At 46.1% G+C, this 19,724-nt stretch overlaps 1 protein-coding gene across 1 annotated transcript in view; it reads left to right on the top strand.

The window, feature by feature from the left end:
• Positions 1-332: 332 nt before the first annotated feature.
• Positions 333-19,724, top strand: part of NEK9 (NIMA related kinase 9) — a 42,381-nt gene continuing 22,989 nt past the window's right edge. Inside the window, exons 1-10 of the mRNA XM_002719640.6 lie at positions 333-715; positions 4,383-4,560; positions 6,175-6,230; positions 7,131-7,201; positions 8,703-8,808; positions 11,641-11,772; positions 14,015-14,125; positions 14,872-14,936; positions 17,110-17,160; positions 17,583-17,775. Of these exons, the coding sequence (XP_002719686.1) occupies positions 497-715; positions 4,383-4,560; positions 6,175-6,230; positions 7,131-7,201; positions 8,703-8,808; positions 11,641-11,772; positions 14,015-14,125; positions 14,872-14,936; positions 17,110-17,160; positions 17,583-17,775 (1,182 nt within the window). The 5' untranslated portion in view covers positions 333-496. The remainder of the gene's footprint in view (positions 716-4,382; positions 4,561-6,174; positions 6,231-7,130; positions 7,202-8,702; positions 8,809-11,640; positions 11,773-14,014; positions 14,126-14,871; positions 14,937-17,109; positions 17,161-17,582; positions 17,776-19,724) is intronic.

Here is a 19,724-nt window from a genome sequence, read left to right as displayed (position 1 = left end):
TTGTTATAACGCCTCTCGGTACTCACTGCAAGCTTTCTAATCCTTGCCAACCCTGCAGGAACCGGCTCCCCAGTCACCACTCCGGGGACAGGGCTGCCGCCAAGATGGATCCCAACGACCTCTGTGGGGGCTGGCCAGTGGCAGGGTGCCGTGGGAACGGCCCACACGCTCAGCACGGCGTCCCACCGCTGACGCCTTTGCCCGCGCGTGGGCCCTTCGCTGCCCTGCGGCCCCCCGCGCGGCGCCTCACTTCTCCCGCTGCTCCCGAGGGCGGGAAGCCTCGGCCGCCGGATTCATCGAGTGGGCAAACGAAGGCGGAGAAACCGCCGGCCGGGGCCGGAAGCACCGAGAACTGCTTCCGGGTCAGGGGGCAGGAGCCACCATGGAGCCTTGCGGGGCTGCGAGGCTGACGGAGCCGCGGGCCGGCGTCTGAAGCGACCGCGGGCAGCGCCGCCGGGGACACGCAGGCTGGTGCCGGAGGCCCGCGGCCGCCGCCATGTCGGTTCTGGGCGAGTACGAGCGACACTGCGATTCCATCAACTCGGACTTTGGGAGCGAGTCCGGGGGTGGCGGGGAGCCGAGCGCGGGGCCCAGCGCCAGTGCGGGGCCGCGAGCCGGCGGCGGCGCGGCGGAGCAGGAGGAGCTGCACTACATCCCCATCCGCATCCTGGGCCGCGGCGCCTTCGGGGAGGCCACGCTGTACCGCCGCACCGAGGTAGCGGCCTGCGCTCCGGCCGCCGCCGGGCCGCCCAGCCCCTGCTTCCCCGCCCCGGCTTCCCCCGCGTCGCGCCTCGCCCTCGCTCAGTGTGCAGGCGCCCGCAGGGCATGCGTCTCGGTCTCCACCGCTTTCCACTCAGCTGCACTAGGAATTAGCGAGCTCACTGCTGTTCCTGCCTGGGCGTTTTTAGTTTCACGCGGGGCGCTGACCAAGTCCGTGAATCATCCTTGAACCTTCTTTTCCCCATCTGTAAAATGGACCCAGCGATAACTGCTTTAAAAATCCTTTCTTTCCCCCACCCCCCAAAGATTATTTTGAGAGTCAGACGAAAGTGCTTTGCAGAGTGACCTCCGATTGTGAGCTTTTGCAAAAACTTCCTTCCTGTCACTCCGTAGAGCTCTCCAAGGCCGAGGTGGGGAGGAGGGGCGTAGCTTCAAAACACGCACCCCAGTAGCCACTCCACTGGCTTTGCCATTCTTCAGTACAGAAGTGTGCACGCTGTTGGGCTTTTTCTTGATCGTTGGTTAGATGGTCATATGTTGGTTTCTTCAGTGTTTATTTTGCAACACTTCTACCCGGCAAATACTTTATGGTGTATTCTAAGCTGCTGGCCTTTACTCTTGTGGGAGACAAGGACTCTTGAGAACCTGGATAATCTCCCCTCTCCCCTCTCCCCGTCCACATTTTCACACTTGCACATCCTGGGGAGAAATGCAGGGGTCACTGACTCCCAAGTAGAGAAGGTACACTTCTCTACACCCCTGCATTGCTGATGCTGCCTCCAAAAGCTAAACCGAATTGAGTTTGCCAAGTCCTCAAAGTCTAGCTTTGGGATAAGTATTTAACGAAGACTTGTTGGGATTGCTGAAGGTGATTCATCAGCTGGTGAGCCACCCGCGGTTCTGGTGTGTGTGCCACGCCAGCAGACACTGAAAGGTGGAGGAGAGATGATTTAAGAGAATATTTTGGGTGTGTGGTGGTGTTTTTTTTTTGGGGGGGGAGAGGGTGGGAGTTTTCAGAGACAAATAGAGAAAGCTCCCCAAATGCCTGCAATTGCTGGGGTTGGGCCCTGTGGAAACCCAGAGCCTGGAGCTCAGCCCAGCCTCCCTTGTGAGAGGCAGGGGCCCCTGCCATCGCCGACTGTTGCCTCCCGGGGTCTGCATCAGCAGGAAGCCAGAATCCTGCCAGAGGCAGGTGTTGAACCCTGGCGCTCTGATAAGGGATATGAGCTGCTTAACCGCCAAGGCCAAGCACCCACACCTCAAATGTTCTTTTATCCTAATGCCACACTGATAGATGATGTTGGCGTTACTAGTATTGTTATTCTTAGTAATTGCTTTTCTTTTTGTCACTCGAGAGAGGGGATGAGTGTTGGTATTCCTGTTTTTTCACTGGAGAAACTCAGAATTTTTAAGTGACTTGCCCACTTTGATCAGAAGTGAATCGTGGACTAGAACTAGAGTCTTCATGCTGTCAAACTTGATTAAGTTTGCTTTGATTTAAATTTGTTTATTCCCCCAAATTGCATAGTATTACCCTATCCCCAATATTTTATTAGATCTGAATTTATCAAGTTAATATGAAGACACTTAAATGAAGGTCCTTCAAAATGTTTGTGGAAAATAGAATTTAAAAATAAGTTTATTTTGGTACCAAAAAGATTGACTTTTTCAGATTTTTTTTTTTTTTTAAGATTTGTTTATTTGAAAGAGTGGCAGAAAGAGAGATCTTCCATGTGCGGCTTCACTCCCCAAATGGCCGCTACAGCCAGAGCTGGACTAAACCAAAGCCAGAAGCCCAGAACTCCATCCTGGCCTCCCACAAGTGCTTGGCCCATCATCTGCTGCCTTCCTGGGTGCCTTAGCAGGAAGCTGGATCTGAAACAGAATTACTGGGACTCAAACTGGTGCTCTGATGTGGGAGGCTGGTGTCGCCAGCAGTGTCTTAACCCGCTGCATCACAACGCTGGCCCCTAAAGATAGGTCTTAATAATACACATTTGCATTAACTTTTTGAAGATACTTCATATGCGTGGATTTCAAATTTTTTTAAGATTTATTTCTTTTATTAGAAAGGCAGAGTTAGGGAGAGCCAGATCTTTGGTCTGCTGGTTCACTCCCCAATTGGCCACAATGGCCAGGGCTGGGCCACGCTGAAGCCAAGAACCAGGAGCTTCTTCCAGGTCTCCCACCTGGGTGCAGGAGCCCAAGCACTTGAGCCATCCCCTACTGCTTTCCCAGGCCATTGCAAGGAGCTGGATTGGAAGTGGAGAAGCTGTGGGATGCCAGCACCACAAGCAGAAGTTTACCCTACTAATGCCACAGTGATGGCCCCTGGATTTTAATTTTTTTTGCATCAAAATAAATCTACCTTTTAATTCCATTTCCCATAAACTTTTTGATATAGTTGCATATATTTCTCTCTAGAAGACCAGTTAGCCATTTTAGTAAACAAATAGCATTTAAGTTGCATATGTATGTAAGTGCAAAAAAAAATGGACAAATATCATTTTGGAGGCTGAAGGGTAAAAATTAAGGTAATGGTTGCATTGAGTCGATGAACAGTGCCAAGAAAGTTTTAAAGGCCTGCTGGGGCATTCAGAAGAATGAGGAGAGATGTGTAGGTGTTTGCTCCTGGGCTGTGGCGCTGTGTCAAGTGAAGAATTGGAGATGTTCTAAAAGCGAGTAGACTTTGAGAGCTGCAGGTGGGTTTGCAAGAGTAGAGGACAGTGGGATACTTATTACCCATGTGATAAATTAAAAAGTTGCAAAGTGGTATATAACTTTCTTATCTATGTAGGGTAAATGAAAATCACTAAAGAAGTCTAAATACAAAATTAGAGGCAAGGTTTTTTGTTTGTTTGTTTTAAAATTTATTTATTTGAGAGGCAGAAGCAGAGAGAGAAGTCTTCCATTCACTGGTTTACTCCCCAAATGCCAAATGGCCACAATGGCTGGAGCTTAACCAATCTGAAGTCAGGAGCTTCTTCTGGGTCTCCCACATGGGTGTAGGGGCCCAAGGTCTTGGGCCATATTCTGCTTTCCCATGCCATAGCGGAGAGCTGGATCAGAAGTGGAGCAGCCAGGACTTGAACCGGCAACCATTTGGGATGCCAGCACTGCAGGCAGCAGCTGTGTTGCTGTGGATTTGTTTCTGGGAGGAGGAACGTGGTGGGGGCAAGAGGCGTGGAGTCACCACACAGACCCCAGGAGTCGGTCAACACAGTTGTACCCGTTCCACCACAGTGCTGGCCCTGGAGGCAAGATAGTGAACATTTTTTCAAGAAGTGGTCAACTGTAGCTAAGCACTTTCCAGTCTCTGCCTCTGCCCTGCCACGTGCCTTGTCATGACTAGCAATCTGTCACTGTGTTCCTCAATAGGATTTTTGTTCTGCCTTCATCCCATATTCTACCTGAAAGTGACATCATGAAATTAAGTGTGGCAGCAACATGACTATGTCTTAATGCTTTACTTTTCCTGGGCCTGCAATACATTACAGGACTCGATTGTATGCAGAATCTTTCAGGTGCATTTAAAGGAAAAAACAGAAGGAATCCGTTTCTGCCCCTCTCAGAAGTTTTCTTTCTAGGCTGAGAGATCCAGGTGTGGAGCCATTCACTGTTGGGCAAGAGGAAAGCCCAACACCTCTGTTCCTGTGTTGTAGGATGACTCACTGGTTGTGTGGAAGGAAGTGGATTTGACACGACTGTCTGAGAAGGAGCGTCGTGACGCCTTGAATGAGATTGTCATCCTGGCGCTGCTGCAGCACGACAACATTATTGCCTACTACAATCACTTTATGGACAACACCACCCTGCTGATTGAGCTGGAATACTGTAATGGTAAAGTAGAACGCAGTGGGACTTCCTCCGGCAGGACTGTTAGGCTCATACTTGACCTTGAAGGGGGAGAGCAGAAGAAAAGGCACACACGATGATTTCAACCTTTATGTGGAGTTCTCCACTTTAAAGAAGTAATCTAGGCCTCGGGAGTGATAGCAGAGCGAGGGCAGGGGTTTTCCCCTCATACCTACCTTGGCCTTTGTGATTACAGCACCATCTTCAAATTATTTCTGCTGTTGGATGTTACATTTATTTTTCAGGGTTTCTTCCTCATGAAATGACATTAGTTAGCCATTAGAATATGGTGTGGCTTGGCACCATTTGATACACTATTTAGTGAACTCTCAGAGCTCATTAAATGTACATGTATTTATAGTGACTTCAGCTAAAACCAACCAAAAAGTAGTCTAAAGATCATAACTGAATGAAAGTAAAGCTTGGCCTTATTTCTGTGGCCTCTGATTTCTTTTGGCCATTTTGCATGGAAGCCTAGTTAAGAAAATAGACACTGAACCTGCATCCCAAGTTTCGCTACTTTCTAGTGCTATTACTTTGGGCAAAAACCTTCTATGTGACCCATCTTAAAATGAGTGTTGAAGACACTACCTACCTTCTAGGGCTGTTGTATTAAACGAATATGTGAAGCTCATAGCCTAGTGCTTGGTTCGTAGCAAGTGTTCAATCAGTGCTGTACTTGCTGTTGTCTTTGTTACACAAGAGAATGCACAGAGCCCTTTCATGAGCTGCATGCTAAACAGGTCCCAGCGTAGTCTGCACTTGAACTGCTTACCTAGACAGCTGTGTATCATGATTGCTTCGGGTACCCGTGAGCCCTAACTATGTGAATTATATAAGAAAATTTTGAAATAGCAGACGCTTTACACAGTTAACTACTTCCTTTATGTTTAGAAGGAACTAGAACAAATGATACATTTATTAGAACTCTTGAGTTTCTAAATTGCAAGGGAAGAGAAGCTGTAAAAACTGAGCCAGGGCTAAAGTGTAAATTTAGTTGCTGATATAAAGTAAGATGAACCATCATCGTTTGCAACCCATATTACTTGATAATCTTTCCTCCACAGGAAAGATTAGCAAAGGTAGAAATCATTGGAAATAATCTGTGGGTGAACCCTGGATTTTGGGAAAACTTCACTGTGAAGTAGAAAAAAAAAATGGTTGATAGGCACCCTGTGAGTTCAGAACATTGACTCACAGGTGTAACCCAGACACTGTAGCAGTCACAGTGGGGAAATTGTACAAAAACGGTGCAGATTCTTCTAGAGAGAGTTCTAGGAAAGAAAATCATCTGATTTGGAAGATACTTCGCTGATTGGGGTACTACAGGAATAGTCCTTATTCTCATCTTTTAAAAATGTCATTCTTCCCATCTTTGTATTGAGCCTGCTGTGTGAGGGGAGAATCTTGGAAGAGTATTTCTGTTCTAGTCCTTGAGAGACAGGAAGTTTTGTCCCCACCTGAAAAGCCAAGAGGAGTAGTTTCCTTTGGAGAGGAAGCAGAGTCCCTCCTTGGCTGTGTCACCTTTAAAACCCTCTTAGATGAGGAGGCACACTCTCATCTCCGTACGCTGTTCCAACCTGTCTCGTTTCATTGCAGGAGGGAACCTGTATGACAAAATCCTTCGTCAGAAGGACAAGCTGTTTGAAGAGGAGGTAATTCATGTTTCTGTGGCAGGAAGCTAGAATCGTCGTGTTGCAATTCTTGCATTCTGTTTCTGTATTTACTCTTCCAACAATGAAGAGTGTTTTTTTCCTTTTGTTCAGACTCCTTGCAGGCTCTGATTGGTATTCATGAGAGAGGAAACCTCTAACAAGGAAGCTGTCTATAGCTGCTTCCTAAGCGTTTTACCTCCACATCATGATTCTCTGTGGGCTTTCTTTCCTGATTCTATTTCTGCATACTGGTATGCCCAGTTTTCTATACCTTTGCGTTCTTCCTGGGTTTCTTTCCACAAGTCTGCTTCACCATCCTATATATATTTTTTTTTTTACAGGCAGAGTGGACAGTGAGAGAGAGAGACAGAGAGAAAGGTCTTCCTTTGCCGTTGGTTCACCCTCCAATGGCCGCCGCGGCCGGCGCGCTGCGGCCGGCGCACCGCGCCGATCCGGTGGCAGGAGCCAGGAGCCAGGTGCTTTTCCTGGTCTCCCATGGGGTGCAGGGCCCAAGCACCTGGGCCATCCTCCACTGCACTCCCTGGCCACAGCAGAGGGCTGGCCTGGAAGGGGGGCAACCGGGACAGAATCCGGTGCCCCGACCGGGACTAGAACCCGGTGTGCCGGCGCCGCTAGGCGGAGGATTAGCCTAGTGAGCTGCGGCGCCGGCCCACCATCCTATATTTTATAATGACATTGGAACTATTTTATGGTGATGTGCCTTTTTCTACCCCTACCACTTTCATTTGCCTACTCAAAACCTACAAGCAAGAAATGTCGAGTCATGTTGGATCATAACCTCTGGCTGTGGTGTCCTGTGTGTGTGTGTGTGTGTGTGTGTGTGTGTGTGTAAATGGCGCTTTTTGTTTCTGATCAGATGCAATTGATTTGTCTCTGCAGATGGTAGTGTGGTACCTATTTCAGATTGTTTCGGCAGTGAGCTGTATCCATAAAGCTGGAATCCTTCATAGGTAATGAGTGAAAATATTGATGAAATGGGTTCCCTGCCGCCAGTCCCATCCCAGGTCCCTCCTAGTGGCACATTTATTTTCTTGATGAAGCAGCTGAGGTTTTTCCATTGATATACTTAGGAGAGGAAAGAGTGAGTAATGAAGGAGACTATCTTCACTTACTGAGTTTAAGCTGTATTTGATCCAGGAAGAGTCTTTCCTTGATTGCCAAGTAATGCTGCTTTGAGACTTTTAGAAGGTGCCCTGAGAAATTGTATTAGTTTGATTGGGATTCATAGAAAATGTTTTTCTCTGAACAATAAACATTGGCAATTGTTTTTAATTCTACAATCGAGTTCTTTTAATTTAAATAAAAGCCTATTCATGTTATACAATTGTACGATTTCACCAGCTCTTTGAAGGAAAAAAAACAGGTTGCCATTCATTTCTAAGTATAGAAGAGAACCATTATAAGATTACTTCCACACTATTGCCCCCCTCCCCTATTTTTCGCGAGAGAAAGAGCAAGGTCCTATCCCATAGTTCGCTCCTTGAATGCTTACAATGGCCACAGGAGCCAAAACTTGGAACCAAAAGCTCGGTCTAGGTCTCTCACATGGGTGGCAGGATCCCAACTACCTGAGCCATCACTGCTGCCTCCCAGGGTGTAGGTTAGCAGGAAACTGGAATTGGGAGCTGAAGCTGGGTATCAAACCCAGGCACTCCCAGGTGGGACTGTGACATCCAGTGGCTTAACTGTTAGGCCAAACACCCCATTTTGTACCCTTCTTAAGTGAGTCATTGACCATTGCCAAGGATTAATTCTAATACACTAAGGTGTTTGGTTTTTCTTTTTGAGTTGTTCATACTGTTAACTTCTTGATACTTACTAAATGGCTACTGTCGTATGTTGTTGCTTTCTTTTTAAAAGTAAAGTATATTGTTATGATTCATATCAATCAGTGAGGAAGCCAGAGCATGAGCAGGCCGACTCTGTTATTTTACATGCCATCAGTTCATCTGTAGAGAAACAGACAGGGGCTGTATTTAGGTGTTCTAAGCAGCCTAGTTGTGTTGTTGCGGAGACACACAGCCTCTCCTGCCTCAACAAATTATTTGAAGCTGACACCACCCAAGTATTAAGTTGCTTTAATATCACCTAATTCAAGCCCACGTGGCAGTTGACAAGGTAGTGCACTGCACAGGAACTGTTGCGTGGAGCACCATCTTGTCATCTGACGCCGCCAGCTTTTCCTGCTGGAATCAGTGGTGTGGGAGACACTGCTGTGCTGGGAGCTCTGGAGGATGAAGTTAATTCTCTGCCCCGACTCCCTGAATCCCCACTGTAACGTGTGTCTGAAAGTGATCATCACGGCCTGGGCCGTTTGGGATTCTACAGCAGAACCTGCGCAGTGGTAGCACACTCGTTTGTGTTCTGCACTGATTCCGGGTGGGTGGGTGGGTGGGGGATGAGAGAAAGCAATGGTCTATGTGGGCTTCATTGGCAGCATCTTTTTTGCAGAGATATAAAGACATTAAATATTTTTCTGACCAAGGCAAACCTGATCAAACTTGGAGATTATGGCCTAGCAAAGAAACTTAATTCTGAGTATTCCATGGCTGAAACGGTATGTGTTGCCCTTGTTTTTTGGTTTTTGTTTGTTTTGCTTTTCTTTTCTAGCACCATGAGATTTAACTGTACCCTTTAAATCTTGCATGCTCTTCCCAATATTCCTGCAAGTTCTCCACATTTTTAATGCAAATCTGCAGAAGTCTTTCTGGGGTTCATTAGCAGGGTCAGATGTTCTTTCCAGGGTCATTGTCCACATCACAGCTTTGACCCCATAACCCTTTCTTTTTTTCTTTATTTTTTTTTTTTGAAGATTTATTTATTTATTTGAAAATCAGAGTTACACAGAGGCAGAGAGAGAGAGGTCTTCCATCCGCTGGTTCATTCCCCAAATGGCCACAACGGCCGGACCTGCACTGATCTGAAGCCAGGAGCTTCCTCCAGGTCTTCCCACATGGGTGCAAGGGCCCAAAGATTTGGGCCATCTTCCACTGCTTTCCCAGGCCATAACATAGAGCAGGATCGGAAGTGGAGCGCAGAAAGTTGAACCGCGCCCATATGGGATGCCGGCACTGCAGGTGGCGGCTCTACTCGCCATGCCACAGGCTAGCACCCCCACAGCCCTTTCTAACACCGACTAATAGAGGCTTCTCTAAAAGCTGACGAGATACTTTGCTGTTTTTTCCAGCCTAGCGTCTTGGGTAGATTTCAGTTTATCTTCTTTTTAATGTTTGTGCTCAAGGTATTGGACATGTCTTCTTGTGTTTCCTTTGAATGCTGCCTCTGGTTCAAAGAGAAGTCCTGTATTACAGATGAAGGCCAGTGACCTGAGAACATTTGGTTCTTTATCATACACAGTCTGAACCCCGGGCTCCCTGCTCCCCTAATTTACCATTGGCAAAGAGCGGATGGATTTGACCTGTAGGGTAGTGACCTCATAAATTTCTCATACTCTGTCTTTATTAGAACTTAAAAATGGCAGTTACTACAATTAAGTTTGTCCTGATGTTAATCTTGGATAATGTCCAGATACACCTGCAAGTGATTTAGACCTCTAGGTTTGGGAGTCAGCTTCAGGGACTCAGTTGTATGTGTGATGGTAGCCAAGTTGAGCTTCTAAGAAAGGAATCATATCTTTATGTGGATTTTCCATATCAAGACCAATCTGATAAAATCAAGACTTGAGTTTTGTTTTTAACCAATTAATGCAAATAAGGAATAATAAGAAAATTGGAATTGCCATATAAGCCATCTGAAATTTCTTTGTTTCGTTGTTTAAAGAGGGATATCAGTTTTATTAGAACAACTGGGTAGTTCATTATCTACTTTTGGGAAAGGCATGACTTTTTTTCTTTTTAAGATTTATTTATTTATTGGCTGGCGCCGCGGCTCACTTGGCTAATCCTCCACCTGTGGTGCCAGCACCCCGGGTTCTAGTCCTGGTTGGAGCGCCGGTTCTGTCCCAGTTACTGCTCTTCCAGTCCAGCTCTCTGCTGTGGCCCAGGAAGGCAGTGGAGGATGGCCCGAGTGCTTGGGCCCTGCACCCCATGGGAAACCAGGATAAGCACCTGGCTTCTGGCTTTGGAGCGGTGCAGTGTGCCGGCCGTAGCAGCCATTTGGGTGCTGAACCAACGGAAGGAAGACCTTTCTCTCTGTCTCTCTCTCTCACTAACTCTGCCTGTCAAAAAAAAAAAATTTTTTTATTTATTTATTTATTTAAAAGGCAGTGTGACAGAGAGCACTCTTCCATCCACTGGTTCACTCCCCAAATGACTGCAACTGCCTGGGTTGGGCCAGGCTGAAGCCTGGAGCTAGGAGCTTCATTTGAGTCTCTTATGTGCTTGGCAGTGGCCCAAATACTTGGGCCATCCTCAGATGCTTTCCCCGGGCACTTCAGCAGGGAACTGGATCAGAAGTGGAGCAGCCAAGACACAAACTGCCTCTCATATGGGCTGCTGGCATTCCAGGCAGGAACTTAACCCTCTGTACCACAGCCCCACCCTGAGAGGCATGACTTCTGTTCAGGTTGTTTTCATTTCTTAACCCATTCTTTTTCTTTCTTTCTTTTTTTAAGATTTATTTATTTATTTGAAAGGCAGAGTTACACAGAGGCAGAGGCAAAGAGAGAGAAAGAGGTCTTCCATCTGCTGGTTCACTCCCCAAATTGCGGCACTGGCTGCAGCTGTGCCAGTCTGGAGCCAGGAGCTTCCTCCACGTTTCCTACATGGGTACAGGAGCCCAAGGACTTGGGCCATCTTCCAGTGCTTTCCCAGGCCATAGCAGAGAGCTGGATTGGAAGTGGAGCAGCTGGGACTTGAATTGGCGCCCATATGGGATGCTGGCACTGCAGGCAGCGGCCTTACCCTCTGTGCCACAGTGCCAGCCTCATTAACCTATTCTTGAAGCCAGAAATCTTTTTTAAAGCCAAACATAAGTCATTAGTTGAATTAGTATAATAAATGCCAAATTGAGCCATTTTAAAAGTTTCACTACTGTGCATTTCAGTTTGAACCCTTAACTCCTTCATTTAGTATTAGGTTTTTTTCCTCAATGATGAACTTTGACTAAGTATGTCTGTGTGAAGTCTTTATTAGGCCTTGAGTGCCTAAAACCTCTGCTGCCTAGGAACCACAAGCTTGAGCTTCCCACAGTCTGATGCCTGTACCACACAGTCGTCCCTGGCGCAGGCGGCACAGGAGATTTCTCAGGAATACGAGTAAGATTTCTCCCCACGGTGGCTTCATCTCATAAAAGCCATTTGGTGATCTGCTAAATGAATGCTTTATTGTTGTTAGGACTGGTTTCTAGGAAATTTAATTTAGCTGTTGCAATGTTAATGTAGTTACCTCAGAAGAGAAGTTATTCTGTATTTTCTTTGTTGTTCATTCAGCTTGTGGGAACCCCGTATTACATGTCTCCTGAGCTCTGCCAAGGAGTCAAGTACAACTTCAAGTCTGATATCTGGGCAGTAGGCTGTGTCATTTTTGAACTGCTCACGTTGAAGAGAACATTTGATGCTACAGTAAGTTGTGTATTATCTTCACGTTGCCTTTGCAAACAGTGCAGCCTGGTTAAGCGAGTCCACTCCACTTATCCCTGAGCCGCTCATTTGTTGAATAGACATCAACTGTAAGCAAAAATACCCTATATTCAGGCACTGGATTAGTAGTGTATTATTAAAGTCCCATAGACCAGATTTATCTCCAATTGAATTTTGCATAGAAATGATCATAACCAAGTAGTTCCAGCACTGTACATGGATTTCTTTTTAAAGATTTATTTATTTATTTGAGAGGGAGAGTCAGAGACAGGAAGATCTTCGATCTACTGATTTAATGCCCAAATGGCTGCAACAGCCAGGGCTGGGCCAGGCTGAAGCCAGGTGCCTAGGACTCCATCCTGGTCCCCCATATGAGTGTCTGGGACCCAGATATCTGGGCTATCATGGCTACTCCCAGGCACATTAGCAGGAAGCTGGATCGGAAGCAGAGCAATCAGGACTTGAACCAGCACTCATGGGATGCTGGTGTCTGCACTGTCCCTTGTACATATATATATATTTTTTGAATGTGACTTTAAGACTGTCTCTAAGGTCAACTACATGATGCTTCAGTTTGGAAAGGTGATTTCATTTCTTTAAAAAAAAAAACATTTTTTTTAAAGATTTATTTATTTATTTGAAAGTCAGAGTTACACGGGGGGAGGGGGGGCGGGGGGGGTCTTCCATCCGATGTTTCACTCCCCAATTGGCCGCAACAGCCGGAGCTGCGCCGGTCCAAAACCAGGAGCCAGGAGTTTCTTCTGGGTCTCCCACGCGGGTGCAGGGGCACAAGGACTTGGGCCATCTTCTGCTTTCCCAGGCCATAGCAGAGACCCGGATCAGAAGTGGAGCAGCCAGGACTAGAACTGGTGCCCATATGGGGTGCCGGCACTTCAGACCAGGGCATTAACCTGCTGCGCCACACTTACTTCATTTCTTATGCTTCTGCTGCATCATGTCTTGAAAGCTAAGGAAAATTATGATACCTTTTAAAGTGTTCTGGTCTTTTTTTTATGAAAGTTTACACACTAACTCACATTAAAGATCATTGTTGTTTTATGGACAAAGCCCTTTAAGTCTTTTCTTTTTCCAGTAAAGCCTGGTATAAAGCAGTACTTCTCAGTCTTTAGTTATTATTTTTTTAAATATTTATTTTATTTATTTGAAAGAGTTACATAGAGTGGCAGAGCCAGAGAGATAGAGAGGTCTTCCATCCACTCGTTCACTGACCGCAATGGCCAGAGCTGAGCCAATACAAAACCAGGAGCCACGAGTTTCATCTGGGTCTCCCATATGGGTACAGAGGCCCAAGGATTTGGGCCATCTTCCACTGCTTTCCCATGCCACAGCAGAGAGCTGCATCAGAAGTGTAGCAACCAGGATTCAAACTGGTGCCCATATGGGATGCCGGCGCTGCAGGCCAGGGCTTTAACCCGCTGCGCCACAGTGCTGGCCCCTCTCATTCCCTTTTTTTTTTTTTTTTTTTTTTTTTTTTTTAATTTCTTTCTTTATTTGAAATGTAGAGTTAGAGAGGCAGAGGAAGAGAGAGAGAGAAAGAGAAGTCTTCCATCTGCTGGTTTACTCCCTAGATGGCTTCAATGACCGGAGCTGCACCAATCTGAAGCCAGGAGCCTGGAGCTTCTTCCGGGTCTCCCACATGTGTGCAGGGGCCCAAGGACTTGGGCCATCTTCTACTGCTTTCCCAGGCCATAGCAGAGAGCTGGATCAGAAGTGGAGCAGGGGGCCGGCACTGTGGCGCAGTGGGTTAATGCCCTGGCCTGCAGTGTCAGCATCCCATATGGCGCCAGTTCTAGTCCCGGCTGCTCCACTTCCAATGCAGCTCTCTGCTATGGCCTGGGATAAACCAAGAAGCAGACTAGTTGGCAAGAGGGGGACTTGAAAGCCAAGAAGTGTAGCTAATCCTACTTTCCGTTTTTTTGAGATTCATTGAAGGGTCAGATTATCGTATACCCTTTTACTCTGTTGGCCAGATAGTCGTAGTTCAGTCTCCGTGGAGACCAGCTGGCTGCACTCCATCCAGTAGCAGCAGCTCATCCTGTCCATTTTTTGCTGATGTGTACTAATAGTTGCAACAATAAGTCCTACCTGTTCCAGAACTGTTGGCAGTTTAAATAGTGGTCACAGACATCTCTGAGCCCCTACTGGTAGATTTTAACATCATCTTTATATAACCAGGAACAATGCAGTCATCATTTTCTCATAGAATCCGCTCAACTTATGTGTGAAGATTGTACAAGGAATTCGGGCAATGGAAGTTGATTCTAGCCAGTACTCTTTGGAATTGATTCAGATGGTCCATGCGTGCCTTGACCAGGTAAATGTGATTTCCGTGTTGATTCAGTCATGTTTTCCCTTCCAGCCCCAGTGTTTAGGGTTTGGGCATAGGTAGAAGCCGCACAAAACCACATCTACCTCTTCCAGCGCAGGATGTATTTGTGGCTATACCGAGAAAAGGTGTTGGCAATTCATGGTACTTTCTGTATTCTGCTTTGTAAGTATTAACTTGTGAAATTATTTTTTCAGTTAAATTATGCTCCACTTTGTAAATCAAGATTCATTTCTATAAAATAATTTTATAAAATTGTAGTCAAAGATCATGTAGTCCTGATATCTCACAGTGCCCTTACTGTGTAGTTCTAGTATTTTCCAAAGTATGGCCCCTGAACCACTGGCATCAGAATCAGAGAGAGTGGGGGAGCTTTATAAGTAAAAAAGGAAATTCCTGGGCCTCACCCCAGACCAACTGGATTGGAGTCTCTGTGAGTACAGCCTAGAAATCTTTATTTGTAACTGGCACCCCAGGTTTCTCCTGTGAAAGCCACTGCCCTATGTAAGCATATGGGGAAGGTGCGCTGTAAAGGCCTCATTCGTGTCCAGGTGTTGGTGATAGTGGGGTGATGAGCATGGCACACGGAGTGTGACCTGAGAAGTCCTGACTTTCGGAGTGCAGTGCTCTTTGACTAATTCACCTGTAGCTTTCTAAAAGTAAATAAATGCCTCTTTGGATCCCCTGTTGTCCATTTCTTTTAAGTGAAAGTGAGCCCTGTTTTTATTTCTCAGGATCCTGAGCAGAGACCCACTGCAGATGAGCTGCTCGATCGTCCCCTTCTCAGGAAACGCAGGAGGTGAAGTACCCAGAAGTCCCTCATTGTTCTCCCCACGGTGGTGCCCGGTTAGAGCCTGAGCAGAGGACCGCAAGAAAGGGCAGTGTTTCCTGACTCGGCCACTCTAGTGTATTTTCTGCTTGATTTTCATTTCCTTAGCTGTGCTATTTTGTTAAACATTTGTAAATGAGGCCCAAGAGCCCTCTGCTCCTCCAGTTGTGGGGTTTTGGTTTCTACAGTTCTTTAGGTTTGTGTCTGAGTTCTGTCATTATCTTTGTCAAGTTATTTAACATGTCATTTCTTAGCTTTCTCCTCTGTGGAGAGAGATAAGGTGATGGTTACAGCAGGTAATGCATGTGAAATGCTCGGCCCAGGGCCTATAGGTGGTGCTCAACAATTACTAGAAAGTAGGGTGAACTTGAACTGGGCCTTGCTTTTAGTGCGTTGGTTTACAGTGGCTTGGAGTTGGAAGAGCCTTCTTCAGATACCTTTTGCCCGTTTCTTGAGGTTGAGTTTTGTTGACTTCTGGCAGTTTGTTCCTGAAGTTGATTTTGGGTCAGAGCTCTCTGGAGGTAGGCAGGATGTGCTTCCTCTTCACTTCCTGCAGGAGGCTGCAAACCTCAACTGAAAGGCAGAAGTTCTCTTTCTTAAATTTTGTAGTCTGCATTTCATCCTTTTATGTTATTTTTGCTTTATTACCCTTTTTTTCTGATACCAGTACTTTGTTTCTAGATCCTCCAAATACTCAAACATCCATGCTCTTTTCAAGTCTCGTCCTTAAATATATGAAGGGCATACCTGGTTACATAACCTCTGCTGTTTGGTCAGTGTTAGTTTGTTCTGTTGTGTCATTTCATTATTCCTTTCTGGTTTTCTGTAGTTTGTTTCTAGCTGGGTTTTGGGGCCTAGAATTATGTATAATGTTTCAGATACAGCACTGTGACCTTCTATTTATGTTCTGTGCATATCCAGGTAATATCAGCCTTTGGGACTGAGACATGTTTAGCATTTTTATCTGGCTTATTTCTCAACAATATTATCACTGTTTCAATTTTTTATTGAAATAATCTGATAATTTTTAATTGACATTTTTATTGGGATAATTGTAGGTTTTACATAGTGTTTTGTTGAAATTTCGTATCTTGATGAAAAGTATAAGAGTTTTCCAGAGAAAATAGTATAAGCAGAAACAGGAAATTATGGCAAATATAGAGCAAACAAAAAGTCTTATTCAGCTGGATTCATGGTTCTAGACCTGAACTCTCAATGCAAAGTCTCACTCCCCAAATGACTGCAGTGGTTGGAACTGGGCTGATCGGAAGCAAGGAGCCAGGAGCTTCCTCCAGGTCTCCCATGCGGGTTCAGGGGCCTTCCGCTGCCTTTCCAGGTGCATTAGCAGGGAGGTGGATTGGAAGCGGAACAGCTGAGATAGGAACCAGCACCCATATGGGATGCTGGTGCTGTAGGCTGGGACTTCAACCTCCTGTGCCTCTGCACTGGCCCCACTATGAGGGTATTTCAAAGAGCTCGTGGAGAAATGGCATTGAAAGGTAAGTCTATTTTGGTGCCCAAAACCAAAAACCTTGAAATCAATCCATGCATGGTTTTTTCATAATCAATATTTTTATGCAAACTTTTTGAAGTTCCCACCTAAAGATGCCCGTGACTAAAGTGAAAGGCGCCGGGGGGTGTGGAGTGTAACAGGTACTATACAAGTAGAATCTGTTCAATTTGAATATTGAAGAAAGGGAGAGAGAAGTCAGAGCTTAAGCCCAGTTGATTAGGAGAATAGGGGCAGAGTATTGCCAGTGACAGAAATAGAGTCAGGAAGAAAAGCTGATTCAGGAGAAAGGCAGCAAGTTCAGATTTGGCAGTGTTGCGGGCAGACTACATGGAGGTGTCCACAGGTGCTTAAACATGTGCATCAGAGGTCCTCAAGGCCCCCTGTTCCAGCCTGGATCACTTCTTAGAAAAAAAGAACAGACGGCCCCAAACTGCTGGCCCTCTTGGATGTAATGAATTGTCTAATGCCATCCCCGTATAGCTGAGTTATATCAAGGTACTTTTCCTGAGAGTCATGTTATGTTGTAGGATGCAAACAGTTAAGAAGTATTAAATCTGTGACATGGACTAAAGAAACACCATCGCAATGCAAGAACCTATTATGTTGCTCATGTACCTTTTCTTTTGGCAGGGAGATGGAGGAAAAAGTCACTCTGCTTAATGCACCTACGAAGAGACCAAGGTAATGCTCAAGAGACTCTTGAAAATTCATACTGTGTGTCCCCTAACAGGGGAGTCTTCTTGGGTCTGTGCACTGTTTGATCCCAGTAGCCATGGCATCCTTGCAGGAACCCACATCTGCCTAAATGTTGGAGAGTCATTTCTGAGAAGAAGAAAGCTATAATTTGACCCTCAAGTGGACATCATTCCCATGGTGAATGTTGTAAAGTGTAGGTGTTAGGGATCAGACTGGAATCTGGTCTGGCAGAGCTGTGACGAAGCCCTGAGGGAGGACTGGCGAAGCCTGCTATGATAGAGGGTTGAAATAAGTTGTCGAGAAAGAACATACTTTCTCATACCACAATTGGCAGTTCTTCTCAGGGAACAGACTGGAAGCATTTTTCTTTGATACTGTTTTTATGTTTGTCCTGGGGTTGTTGGCAGGTCAAGCACTGTGACCGAAGCACCCATAGCTGTGGTAACATCACGAACCAGTGAAGTCTACGTTTGGGGGGGTGGGAAATCTACCCCCCAGAAGCTTGATGTCATCAAGAGTGGCTGTAGTGCCCGACAGGTGTGCGCAGGGAACACTCACTTTGCTGTGGTCACAGTGGAGAAGGAACTGTACACCTGGGTGGTAAGTGAAAGGGAAGAACCTTGGAACAGTTCTCCCTGTTACTGGGCCTAGGCCCTCTAAGCATCATGGTGTTGAACATGAGCTGTACGAGTAGCATCATGGGTGATTTGGACGGAAGCTCTTGGGAGCCTGGTGACTTTGTCGGTTTTGTTGACTAATGTATCCCCAGTGCCTGGTACATACCAGTCACCTGTAAATGTTTTTTGAATGGATGGATGAGAGGAGGTAGGACAATTAAAAGAGCCCTAAATTTGGACTCAGGAAACTGGATGATGTCAGACAGGTCACTTAAATACTCTGTTGTGTTCCCGGGAGGTTCAGAGCACCTAGCGTCTAGGGAGCTTTGTAAACAAGGGAAGTACTTGAAGGTGTCGGGAAATCTCGGAGACCAGGGATTGAAGGAGCGAGATGTAGCTTGTGCCGAATTTCTTTTGCTGCCCTCTGGGTTCCACCCTCTCTCCACGCCGTAGCAAACTGTATCTCCTGTTTGCTGATCTCCACCCGCCCCATTCACCAGCAGTGCCGCTGCCACCCTGCCATGCAGTTGAAACTGGTCTTGACAAAATGACCTCTAAGTTGCTAAAATAAGACATGCTCTTTAGTCCTCCCCGGCCTGAGCTCTCAGCAGCATGGGCCCTGGTTGGCCACTCCTCCTTGAGGCTTTGTCCTCACTCGGCTTCCATGACAGCACGTTCTTTAGCCTGTCTCTCGGACTTCTCAGGCTCATTTGGGCTGCTCTTCCTTTACCTAACCTTTACTAGGGGAGTTCATTTTTTCCAGGGTTTTCAGATACGTTATCCATGAGGACAGAGACTGCATTTGCCTTATTCACTGCTTTATCCCCTGTGTCTGAGAGTAGACACTCACTTTCACTGATTGAAAGAAAGAAGGAATGGTTTGGCTTCACTACAGTGTTCTCGACTTGCTGTTACTTCCTGAAGCCCTTATGCCATAAAGAACTAGGGGCTACCAGAAGCGGAGTGAAATTAGTGCCTTAAAAAACATTTAAATAAGGATTGGGGGTTGTGTCATTGAATGGAAATAATTACTTACCTTTATAAAACTGTTGAAAAGTCATAGAGGACTATTCTCTGTGCTGTATAGCAGCTTCTTTGACATAGCCAGATTCTTTATAGCTGTTCCATGTTTCAGGGAAACAAAAAAATTTATAAAACCTCTAATATGAGGTAAGTGTTCAGCCCAGGGGCTTAAGATTCTGGTTAAGGTGCTCATAACCCACATCCAGGTTTGAATCTTGGCTCTGGCTTCTGCCTAACCACCTGCTCCTGTGGACCTGGGAGGCAGCTGTGATGGCTCAAGTAATTGGGTCCCTGCCACCCACATGAGATCTGGACTGAATTCTTTGCTCCCAGATTCAGCGTGGCCTCAGCTTTGCAGGCATTTGTGCAGTGAGTGGGGAACAGGAATTCTCTGTCTCTCTCTCTGTCTTTCTCTCTGCTTCTCAAACAAATAAACAAACATTAAAAAAAAAAAAAACCTGCTAGATATGATTTCTGAGAGGCTGTTTATTCCTGTAGAAAGCAATCAAGTTAGACTTTAAAGGCTTTCCACCTTCACTCTTACTCATGATTAAATATATAGTTCACCTTAGCCTTGAAGGATGTGTCTTTTTGACCTGGTGGGTATTAATCTGGATACTTTTAAAGTCTTTGCTTATTGGCAGAAGTTAAAGGGTTTAATTCCTTTACCCATTTTTTCCTAATTTCTAAATTTCTGGCTGTTTCCCTGTTGTTTTTCCTCATAAAAAGTTATGCCGCGCTGGCGCCGCGGCTCACTAGGCTAATCCTCCACCTGTGGCGCCGGCACCCCGGGTTCTAGTCCTGGTTGGGGTGCCAGATTCTGTCCCGGTTGCTCCTCTTCCAGTCTAGCTCTATGCTGTGGCCCAGGAAGGCAGTGGAGGATGGCCCAAGTGCTTGGGCCCTGCACCT

This window comes from Oryctolagus cuniculus, chromosome 20, assembly GCF_051225735.1.
Source record: "Oryctolagus cuniculus isolate XC-2025 breed Fujian yellow rabbit chromosome 20, ASM5122573v1, whole genome shotgun sequence".
NCBI lineage: Eukaryota > Metazoa > Chordata > Mammalia > Lagomorpha > Leporidae > Oryctolagus > Oryctolagus cuniculus.
This window is presented reverse-complemented; position numbering and strand designations above follow the sequence as displayed.